Raw genomic sequence first — 12468 nt, 5'->3', positions numbered from 1 at the left:
AGCAACTACTTAGCCTCCAAATAAAATAAGGACTACTTATAAACACAAGTAGTTTATATATCAAAGAACTGAGATGAAAAATGAGCATTCTATTATCTAGCCAAAAGATAATAAAATCATTCAATTTAAATAATACATTAAATTGTAGAAAAATAAAAATTTCACCTCTGTGTGCCCAATGAAACCTTCTCCTAAAATTCACTTAACAATACATTACACACATTAAAATATTTTACCTGGGCTGGGAATATGGCCTAGTGGCAAGAGTGCTTGCCTCGTATACATGAAGCCCCGGGTTCGATTCCCCAGCACCACATATATAGAAAATGGCCAGAAGCAGCGCTGTGGCTCAAGTGGTAGAGTGCTAGCCTTGAACAAAAAGAAGCCAGAGACAGTGCTCAGCCCTGAGTTCAAGGCCCAGGACTGGCAAAAAAATAAAAAGTTCTTTTACCTGACAGATTACTCGGTTTAATTGGCAAATTTTCTTAAGACTTCATATGCTGAGTATGAGCATAAAGCAAGGCAGCTCATTACAGGTAGGAAGGAATAAATTCTACGCCATTTTGAAGTAGGCCTTTCATTAATACCACTTGTGTCAATCTAACTTTTTTATTTTTTGGTGTGTGTGGGGTGGGGGGGACACAGGGGTGTTGCCTCTGAACCTTTTCTTTGTTAAAGAATAGCACTCTACCACTTGAACCACAGCTCTACTTCAGGCACTTTGGTGGTTAGCTGGAAATAAAAGTCTCACAAGACTTTTTTGCCCAAACTGGCTTTAATCCTCAGATTTCAGCCTCTTAAGTAACTAGGATTAGAGGTATGAGCCACCAGTGCATGACCAACCTAACATTTTATTAATAAGCAATTTTGTATCAAAGCAGTACTACTAGCTAAGGACTACTCCTTCAACACATGAGCTTCAGGATATCACAGCCAGCATCCTATAGCAAAGTCTGTGGACAATAATAAAGCTGCTGCTGATTACGCCCCATGGTTCAAGTGAAGGAAGGATCATTTTAAGAGACAATAGGTTAACTTGGTGATTTCTAATGAAAACAATGCTGTGGTATTTATGAAACATCAGGTCTTCAGAGGGAGTGGGTGAAGAAGACAAAGAGGAAATTAATTTCTAAGGAGAAATACTACACTCATCACTCTCAGGGTGGCAACGATGTAGCCCCTGAGTGGACTGGGGTGCAGTAGAAGAGATACTCAGAAGCAGAAGAGGAGCCTCTGAGCAGATGCCACTGGCCTGTGTGTGGCCTTACTCCAAAACTCCACCAGGCCCAAAGAAAAGGGCACGCAGGTGATTTCAAAGGGTAAACAAAGGCAACGGTCTACAGGTCACAGAAACAGCTTGCTCAGTACACCACCATTTCTTGTGAAGACCGTGCATAATCAATGACTACGTGAAGATCCAACTTCCTTAGGTTATTCCATGAGTGCAAACCAAACTATTCAAGTAATAAGACTTTGTTTTGCCAAACTTTAAAGTATGTATTAGTCATTAAAAAGATGTGACATTTTTAATGAAGAGTCACATATTATACTCCTTATAACTCAGGCTTGCTTGAAAGACTGTAATTCTCAGTACTGTATCTGTTCAGCTACCACGTTAAGTATTTCAATCAGTCCAAATACCTCCAAATGTTAATTATACCACTCACATCTAAGTAGACACTTCAGTGAATGACTGCCCTAGTAAGACTGCTCATTTTTGCTGTAACTAAATACCCCAGACATTATAATCACACAGAAGAAACTACAGTGGTTCTGTGGTGCAGAAAATATTAATAAATATTTCTAAATCATACTTGTGAGATCTGCAAGCCATGGATGTGCTACCTAACACATATATACCCTATTTTGATGCCCTTAAAACTATGAAAATATTATTTCCCTCATGATGATGTTGTCCTATGAAATTCACATATGATTCAAGTCTGAACAATAGGGCATTTTGGGTAAGAAATGCTTTAAATACAATGTAGGTTTAAAAAACAAAACCCTGTTGTTTAGTGTGTGCTTTTAGTAATGGCTTTGTTCTACATGAAGACAAAAACTCCCTAACAAAGGAATTAATGTATTGCTTTAATAAGCTGCACTGAGTTAAGTTTTAAAATTTATGAGTTCTCTGCAGCATTGTTCTTTAAACAATGGCATTGTCAAATGCAACCATGAGAAGATTAAAGTTCTCCCAGCAGATTAAGTACAAATTATCTGTCCTCCTGTTTCAGCATCATTTGTTCATTTATCACCTAATGTCTAGCATTCCTGGTCAGTGTCAATATGCTCTGCATCCTTGCAGCTAACAGATGTCTACTCTTGTCGAATGAATTACTTTATGTTTCACGCACTGCTGGCCGCAGATGTGTCACTATAGCAACATCATTAATTTCAGATCTTACCGGAAACGTGCACTCCAATCAAACCTAATTATACCACATAGCTTTCTTGTCCACAAGAAGGAAACCATAATGCAATTATTGGGACATTTCATTTTCTATTCTGCTGTGGCAAATGAGAGGGCCACTGTGATGGACACTTCATGTCAAAAAGCTTATTGATGAAGCACAAACCCAATTTACAATCATATGAAGGACCACCTTACAATTATGTGGGTAATGTAAGGCTCCTCAGACAACAGTTCATTCTGGATCACTTCTATGAGAACTCAGGCTACTTAGAAGCATGAAATCTGCCCGTTTCTGGTTTCACTTCTGATCCCCAGAATCAGAATTCTTCATGCTGACAGCCATCTATCCACGACTAGACCTGCTGCCTGGACTGAGGACATCAGATGATGACTAATGCCTGGCTGGCTTCTGAGGTATATACTCAGAGGCACATAAAGAGCACAATTAACTATGTGATTCCAACAGGAAATATGAAGTAGAAAGAAGTAATGATTTATGGTTCTAGAATGCAGTATCTAGCCATCAATAACAAGTGTGGACACAAAAGTGGCAAGGCAGGCTGTGTGAGTTCCTCAGAATTCTATTTCCATGTTTGTCTGATGTCCCATTATCTAGAGCTGTGGAACAAACTATCTCAGATCCCAAATGGCAGAGAACTCTGTACTGCTGAAAAGGGTTGAGGGATCTTACTGAGATCATAAGTCGTCCAAGGAGCAGTCAGGACTCAATTCTATGTCTATCTGATGTCAAAATGTCTGACAGGGCTGAGAATGTGGCTTAGCAGTAGAGTGCTTGCCTAGCATGCATGAAGCCCTGGGTTCGATTCCTCAGTACCACATAAACAGAAAAAGTCATAAGTGGCGCTGTGGCTCAAGTGGTGGCGTGCTAGCCTTGAGCAAAAGGAAACCAGGGATAGTCCTCAGGCTCTGAGTTCAAGCCCCAAGACTGGCAAAAACAATTCAGAGAATGTGAAACATCTGTGTTTTCATAGAACAAAATGAAATGCTGCTTAGCCATTTGCAGTAATAAGATGATTATATGAGTAGTTTATTGTCCATCAGACTATGATTTGGTCTGTATGGGCTTGAGGAGAGGCCACGGCAGTACTATCACCCCTATGGACCTGTGATGGACCCCTGGGACCCTAGAGAGGCCAGGTCCAGAGCCTTCCTCTGGCATGAGTAGCAAGGCCTAGCTCTGAGACTAAGTGGTGAATCCAGAGATCCCTGGGAGACATATCAGCAGAGCCACAGAGAATGGCCATAACCAGAATGTCTAAATGTATATGGGCTCACACACCATTCACCACCTGATTACTGAAAACAGTTCTGAACAATACTCCAGTCTGAACAATTTAGAAACCCACACAGTTTGTCTTTAGAAAAGCAAAGACATATATCAGTTTATCAGTAGCTACTTAAACTTTTGTATATCTCTTTTCAATTTTCACTACACCAAGAGTAGTTCCTTCCTGCCCATTACTTTGTTTAAGAAGCACATTGTGCCTTCCAAATAGCTTCATGATCCTGGGCAAAGACTACTTACTCTACGCTAATGGAACTCAACTACCACCACCACCACCACCACCACAACAACAACAACAACAAAAAAAAAAAAAGGGGGGTGGGAAACTGTCATCCAAGAGAATCCTAATATTGTTTAAAATGCAAAATAATTAAATATTCTGAGGATGAATACTGCCATGAAACGTCGACTTATAAATGACATTAGACAGAGAAACATAAAGAGAAAGAACTGACAACTACTCAGGCTTTCTATGGCTCTCAGCACACATTTTTTTAAAATGAAGATGAAAGAACAGGTCAGCACCATAGTCAAAATGCAACTGTGGGTTCTGCCTCACCAGGGCCTGATTAAGTGCCCTGGATGCACTGTGTCCATGCTGTAAAAGAGGGTCTGTGAGTGGTCAGCCAACACTTGATGTGAGACTCTGTACCTGAGGCCTGCACCTTCAGACAGAGGAAAGCTGGGAGCTGTGCCCCTGAGCTGTGGCCTACAACAGGACAGTAGCCTCATCCTCTCACTTACCAGGAGGCTCTCAGACCACTGGTGGTGATGGTAGGAGATCAGTGATGTCAACAGTGAGCTGGGGTTGGAATTATCAAAGATTTAAGAAACCACCAAAGGGGCTGGGGATACGGCCTAGTGGCAAGAGTGCCTGCCTCATATACATGAGGCCCTGGGTTCGATTCCCCAGCACCACATAGACAGAAAATGGCCAGAAGTGGCGCTGTGGCTCAAGTGGCAGAGTGCTAGCCTTGAGCAAAAAGAAGCCAGGGACAGTGCTCAGGCCCTGAGTCCAAGTCCCAGGACTGGCCAAAAAAAACACAAAGAAACCACCAAAGAACATTTCAATGAAATTACTACAACTACTCTTAAAACAAATGAAAATAAAGAAAATTTCAGCAAATTAACAGAGGTTACAAAATGAAACCAAATGGAAATGATAGACTAACAAACAAATGCCTTAATGTGTAGGCTTACTGGTAAAATGGAGACAGTAGTTGAAGGGTCAGTAGATTCAGAACAAACCAACACTAGGTCCCCAGGCTGATCCACAAGAAAAGCAGTTAGCAACAAGTAGAATCGTGGCGTCTGGCAATAAAGACGCAACACTCCTAGCATTGGAGTCTGGCAAGCAGAGAAGGATGGTGGCCTAAAAACAAACATGCTCAGAGAAGCGGTAGTTGAAAGCCTCCAACTCTGATTTTTTAAAAAATCAAATTTATAGCCCAACAACTTAGCTAACCCCAAATAGGAAAAAACTCAGGAAAGCCAGGCCCAGACACATCATAACTGAATGAAAGCTAACAAAGAGAAAAGCTCTTGAAGGCAGCCAGACAAGGGTGCATTCTCAAACGGGACACAGAGTGACGGCTTTCCAGTCCAAACCATGAAGCCAGAGAAGTCCAGGAGCTGAAAAGAAAAAACTGTCAAATCCTACATCCAGTACACACACGAAATATGTCTGAGGACTGATTCGTGCAATGGCATACACTAAGGGCTTCCCTGATATCACAGAAAGCCTCCAATTATGATGCAATGTAATTACACTGTTCTTAAGTTTTATCTGTTTATGCTACTTCTTGTTCTATTTGGATTTAGAGGTGCACTAGATTTTTAGGTACAATAGATCTCTGGTAACCATAAGTATGTGGTTGTAAGGAGACCACTGTTGAGGAAAAACTGAGTTGGATGCTTAGAATTCTGTACTGTACTAAAGATGATTGATTTATTTTTCCCACAATGCTGCCCAACTTCCACTAAAGACATGGCCTTTCAATATATCTACACTTCTCACTTTATCACCTAAATTACTCATATTAACTTTTGCTTTATTTTGGACACCATTTGATTTTTGGGAGACATCTTTTCATTAAGGGCAGATAAATACTCAGCAGATGACACAATGACTGAATAAACACGTGACAATAATGTGGACTGGAGAGAGCTCTATAGCCAATTGCTTAGTGTAACATGTGTTTTTTAAATTTTTTTTAAATTGCAAATTTATTTTTTTTGACCACATTTGGTCAAAATCACATGTAATAAATCTGTGAGTAAGGTTCATTTACTCTACGGATTTTGTTAAAACAACCTAGTATTCATTCATATTAAAATCACTTATTAGATTTTCTGTATGTGCTGTTCACTAGTAAGTTGTTCTCCTTTTGCTCTTTTGTTATTTCTGATATGCGGTTATATTTTGATTTCTGAGGAGCTTCCTTTTTTGGTCAGGCTTCTCTACCGACTGAAAAAGACAAACTAAGGAAATCCAAACAAAAATTCCTAAATGGAACTACGAATTGAACTAAAGTCACAAACTCACCACGAGAGCTAACATTTACAGAATACCAGATTTCCATTACTGTGTCTTCTGTTTCATTTCTTAGTAAAGTCTGGTCTCTGTTTCACACATGCCCTTTCTGGTCCTCAAAATCCTGTCCTCATGTTTGACAGGTGTGTAAGCTAATGTAACTTGGAAGGTTTATTCTCCACTTTATACCTGAGGAGGCTGTTTTTATGTTTTATGTTTTGATATTTTGCCATTCTACTGGTTAGTTTTAGTATTTATCAGCTGATTGCTTTGGTTGATTGCCACATCTGTTCTTCTAGTCATATACTTCATTTCTATTTCCTATATTAATGCCATGTCAAGAGCTTCTATAAGGGTTAAATTACAGTGCTGTAAACAGAGCTCTATCTTCTACAGTAAAAGTCTTTCCAATATTTAATTATTAAAAATTATGTTGAATTTTGTTTGAGATATATTTTCTTAAGCTATATAAATATTTTTTCATTTCTAGTTACTTTAAGTCATATTTAAGTCATTTTATCAATAAATCAATGAGGAATTTTAACTGTCACCTTTTATTAAGAGTAGCAGATTCTTTTTACTTGTCCTATATTTAGTATGTTCATAACTTAGTAAGAATTATTTGATTGAAAAAGAGAAAATATAAGGACAAACATTTTGAGCACAAAGCTGTGGGGTAGGATGTTGTAGTAAAGCTCTTTGGAAGAATATGATTGTTAAATCTCAATGTCTTTAAATATTTACAAGGATTATCCTTTAAGAAAGAGACATGAAAGCTGGGCTACCTACTTAGGAGGCTGAGATCTGAGAATCACTGTTCAAAGCCAGCCTGGGTAGGAAAAGTCTATGAGATTTTTATCTCCAATTAATCATCAGAAAACTGGAAGTGGTGTTGTGCCTCAAAGTGGTATAGAGTGCTAGCCTTGAGCAAAAGAGCTCAGGGGCAGTGCCCAGGCTTCAAGTTCAAGCCCATCATTGACAAAGGGAGGGAGGGAGGGAGGGAGGGAGGGAGGGAGGGAGGGAGGGAGGGAGGGAGGGAGCATGCTTTGTTCTACTTAGAAGCCACTAGAGAAGTGTTATAAGGGAAGTTAGAAAAATACTGTTTGAGTATAGAACATCCAAAATATAAAAGTAAACATTCCTGAAGCTTAACATTTTGCTAAGAGGTATGATACTGCACACATTAGAAGATGAAATTATGTGAGCAGTTTTCAAAGACAGAGTCTGGAAAACTGTAAGTGTGACCTCAACTGTCTATTATGATACCCACATGCATATGTGTCCAAGTACAATCAGAATGTTTTTGATTGGGTGTTATCTGGCAAACAAACGATGAATAGTACCTGTTTTGTCTGTCAGTAAGTACACCAGACGTCCCAGTTCCTCTGGTATTGTGCTGGTCCGAACCACTGTACCAGGAATATTCTCATCTTTCATAATCATCCATCCATATGCTGCCTTGCCCATGTCCAAGTTTACACGGAGGCTGTCAAGTAAAAACATCACTATCGTTAATGCTTTTACCCATGTAATATAGGCATACTCACAGTTTCATGTAGACAAGCATATCTTTTATGCATTCTTAAATTTCGTGCCAATTAATGAGGCTGATTTCAGACCATTTTTGTTGTAGTTGTTGGTTGTGGGGCTCGAACTCAGGGCCTAGATACTGTCCCTGAGCTTTTGTGAGCCACAGCTCCACTTTCAGTTTCCTCTTACGTGCCCAGGCTGAATTCAAATTGCAATCCTCAGATCTCAGCCTCTTGAATAGCTAGGAATACAGGTGAGAGCCACCAGCATTTGGTAATTTCAGACTTTTAAGATAATTAAATTTGTTGGGCTGGGAAGATGGCCTAGTGGTAGAGTGTTTGCCTCTCATACATGAAGCCCTGGGTTAGATTCCTCAGCACCACATATACACAAAAAGCCAAAAGTGGCATTATGGGTTAAGTGGTAGAGTGGTAGCCTTGAGCAAAAAGAAGCCAGGGACAGTGCTCAGGCCCTGAGTTCAAGTCCCAGAACTGGCAAAAAAAAAGAATACTTAAATTTGTGGATATATAAGTTCACAAATGGTTTTACATCCCAGGTAATATTTTAAGGTGACAGAAAAGTGAGTGACTTCTTCCCTCTGCATGTGTTACAGTACCAGTGTAAGTAACAGGTTCTAAGTTTCCCTTAAGCCCCAAAGGACTGAGCTCAAAAAAGAGAGGAACATATTTAAGGAAATAAAATATGGGTTATGGTAAATAAATACACAAAATGGGTCTTAAGGGTTATCTATTAATTTTGAACGTCTCGTGTGAGTGAAATGTCTATACCCAGAAATGAGTGGGATATGACAGGATCAGTGCAGAGCCATGGCTCTGCTTTTTAGCTATCTTTCATATTCATCTTTTAAGCTGTAAGTTAAAACACATGATGGCTCATTCTACTTGGGACAACTCTGCAATAATCCCATCTAAAGCATGGAATGAAATAGATGACCTCTGGGGGAGCCTTCCAGGCCTAGTCAAAAGCAGGGACATGGCGCCACACACCAAAGTTGTATCATCCTGCAAGTGAGCGTGGCACAGCTCTGTCCTATACACCAACTGGAAAAATGTTCAGCTCTTTCTAGTTTAACGCTATATAACACCAGCAGATACCCATGGAGAGAATTTGCTGAGAATCAAAATATTTGGGACCTAGCAATATGGTTCAGTCTATTAATAAATACATGTCTTTAGGAATCATAATCAGTGAAGTATATATGTTAAAGAGCATAAAATATTTATAACTTGTGCTTTTTCTGTCTACAAAATTTACATCTTAAAAACCATATAAACTAAACCTTACACCTTAAAGGCTTGCAGGCTTACCTACAACCTTACAGGCTTATACACATGTAATCCTAGCTACTTAGGAGGCTGAGATGTAAACATTGCAGTTTGAAGCCAGCCTGGGCAGACAAATCCGAGAGACCTTTATCTCCAATTAACTAGCAAAAAGATGCAAGTGGAAGCATAGCTCAAGTGGAAGAGCACCAGTCCAATTCCAATGACATTTTTCACTGGGGAAAAAAACAACAACAAACCCCTACACATGGAAGCACAAAATACCCTGAATAGCCAAAGCAGTCCTGAACAAAAAGAACAATGCTGGAAGTATCCCAATACCTGACACCTCAGTCTGAACAAAAACAGACATGTAGACCAATGGAGTAGAATGCAAGAGCCAGAAATAAAACCACACAGCTACAGTTACCGGATTCTTGACAAAGATGTCAAAAACACACAGTCTCCTCAATAAATGATGCTGGGAAAACTAGATGTCCACATGACTGAAACAAGAGCTCACTCTCTTACCCTGTGCAAAAGTCAATTCAAAAGCTAAGTGAAAGCAAGAGGCCCTAGGTGTTAGTAGCAACTAAAGAAACATCTTCAAAGTCCCCATTCTACTCAACCATGAGCAATTTATGGTTTAATAAAACAATTTCTGTTGTTAAAGAGTTACAGGAACATATGACTTTAAGGAATAGCATTTTAAAAATAATTGCCACTGGGGGCTGGGGATATAGCCTAGTGGCAAGAGCGCCTGCCTCGGATACACGAGGCCCTAGGTTCGATTCCCCAGCACCACATATACAGAAAACGGCCAGAAGCGGCGCTGTGGCTCAAGTGGCAGAGTGCTAGCCTTGAGCGGGAAGAAGCCAGGAACAGTGCTCAGGCCCTGAGTCCAAGGCCCAGGACTGGCCAAAAAAAAAAAAAATAATAATAATAATAATAATTGCCACTGGGAAAAGAAAATTTTTTTGCCAGTCCTGGAGCTTGAACTCAGGGCCTAAGCACTGTCTATACAAGACAAGCACTCTTGCCACTAGGCCATATTCCCAGCCCCCCACTGGAAAATTTTAGGAACATATAAAATAACAGCAACCAGTAGAAAAAAGCATCATTAGGGAGATAAAAACAAATAGAACAATCACCCACAGAATAAAAGTTTAAGAGTAAAAACCATCGAGTAACTTTTATAGTTCCTTAATTAAGATAATAATCAAATACAGGGAGTAGTGTCACATGTACAGGGAGTCACATGGTGTATTTTGATCAAGTATTAATTTTTAATGTTAAAAGTCTCTAAGGTGCTCATTTCAAATATTAATAGAATAATTTTTATCACTGTGCTTAACTTCTTAGCAATGCTCTAATTTTATTTTTTTATTTTTTGCCTGTCCTGGGGCTTGAACTCAGGGCTTGAGCCACAGTGCCACTTCGAATTTTTTAGTAGTTTATTGGAAAAAAGTCTCATGGACTTTCCTGCCCAGGCTGGCTTTGAACTGTGATCTTCGAACACTGAGTAACTAGGATTATAGGCTTGAGCCACCAGCGCCCAACACAATGCCCTAATTTTGAAGAATTTCAAAACCTAGACTTCTACTCAGTTGTAAAATATCAACTGAGTCATGACCTGTGATTCCACAAAACATATATCAAGTCTCACATTTAAATGTTTGTGGAAATAGGTTGTGGGTAACAGACACAAGGGCCCTTCAAGTTCATCTACTACTTATTTAGGAACTGTGAAACTGTTATCAACCCACCCATTCCAGATAAGTGGAGGTTATTTCTGATGATTAAATGAACCATTTATGACCTTTATTGCTAGTAAATACAAAAATGAATCACCTTAGGTCAAGAGTGTGCTCAAGGATGCTATCAATGAGAACATTAAGAATCTAGTTTTCGGGGCTGGGGATATAGCCTAGTGGCAAGAGTGCCTGCCTCGGATACACGAGGCCCTAGGTTCGATTCCCCAGCACCACATATACAGAAAACGGCCAGAAGCGGCGCTGTGGCTCAAGTGGAGGAGTGCTAGCCTTGAGCGGGAAGAAGCCAGGGACAGTGCTCAGGCCCTGAGTCAAAGGCCCAGGACTGGCCAAAAAAAAAAAAAAAGAATCTAGTTTTCGCTATAGTAAGACATGGGCTAAATTTTAGTATGTATGATTGCCTTAATGATAGTTTCCTGTCCAAATATTCTAATTCTATAGTTACGAAAAGGTCTGAGGAAGTAATTTGAGCCAAATAAATTTGAAATGCATTTACCTAAAATACACAATACTATCCCATTTAGGCCCCAGGATGCTGGCTATATTCAAGCTCTAATTTGTTACAATTAAACCTCACCACTTATCACTGCCAGGTGAGCCCAGTCTCCCCTCCGGCATAAGATATGCACACAATTCTCAGGGAATGAATCTACCTGAAATAATGCACATGCAGAGTCTGATCTGAGCAAAAGAAAATAGAAGTCATTTTCATCAGAACTTTTATCAGAAGTAATCAAAACCTTTTTTCTTGTAAGTTATAGAGCCAAATGGACACAGACGCCATTTTATATGAAGTCTTCTTAGATTATTTTCATTCTGTGAAAGCCACCAAATGGCAGCAGACTGCACCAAGTCATTTCCTGGGGTGAACTGCGCCTGCACGACATGGGCAGGACAACACTGGCACCTCCAGAACAGGTCCTGCTGTCTACTGGATATCTGACCTTAATAAGTGGAACAAAATGCCTTTAACAAAACACAGAACAGTGGAGACCAACACACTCACTTCCTTGCCTTGCAGGTCAAACAAACTAAAGCATCTACTCTTCTCATCATTCTTTCTGGTCAAATTCAGTTTGGTGCTTATTCTTAGGCAGAACAATAAGGTAAGAGGAAGAAATAAAAGGAATACCACCAGGAAGGGAAGAAGTCAAACTACTCCTATTTGCAGAGGAAATGATTCCATACTTACAAGACCCCCAAGGACTCTACCAGAAACCTTTACATTTGATATGTATTTTTTTTTCAGCAGATACAAACGCAATATACAAAAGTCAATAGTGAACATGCAGAGAAAGACATCAGGAAAATAATCCTGCTCACAACAGTTCAAAAGGAATAAAACACCTAGGAATAAACCAAGAAAATGAGAGACTTCTATGGCAAAAAAGTAGAAAACATTGAAGAAAGAAATTAAGGAAGAATTTAGAAGATGGAAATATCATCCACCTTTCATAGACTGGCAGAATAAATTCTGTCAAAAAGGCTGTATTACTGATGGTGATCTATAGAACCATTATAATCCCCATCACAATTCCAATGACATTTTTCACAGAAATTTTTTTTTTAAATCCTAAAAGACACATGGAAACACACACACACCAAAAAACCCTGAAAAGCCAAAACAA

General features: G+C 39.5%; 1 protein-coding gene across 8 annotated transcripts in view; it reads right to left on the bottom strand.

Annotated features, from left to right (window-relative positions):
* Positions 1-12468, bottom strand: part of Atp9b (ATPase phospholipid transporting 9B (putative)) — a 182445-nt gene that overhangs the window by 56653 nt on the left and 113324 nt on the right. For all 8 annotated transcript variants that reach the window (XR_007213409.1, XM_048363532.1, XM_048363525.1 and 5 more), the window contains one exon: positions 7599-7741. Coding sequence is in view for 7 of the 8 variants with exons in the window: in XM_048363532.1 (XP_048219489.1) it covers positions 7599-7741 (143 nt within the window). In the remaining variant the exon portion in view is untranslated. The remainder of the gene's footprint in view (positions 1-7598; positions 7742-12468) is intronic.

This window comes from Perognathus longimembris, chromosome 15, assembly GCF_023159225.1.
Source record: "Perognathus longimembris pacificus isolate PPM17 chromosome 15, ASM2315922v1, whole genome shotgun sequence".
NCBI classification, from domain to species: domain Eukaryota; kingdom Metazoa; phylum Chordata; class Mammalia; order Rodentia; family Heteromyidae; genus Perognathus; species Perognathus longimembris.
The sequence above is the reverse complement of the archived record's forward strand: the minus strand, read 5'-3'. Positions and strand labels throughout refer to the sequence as shown.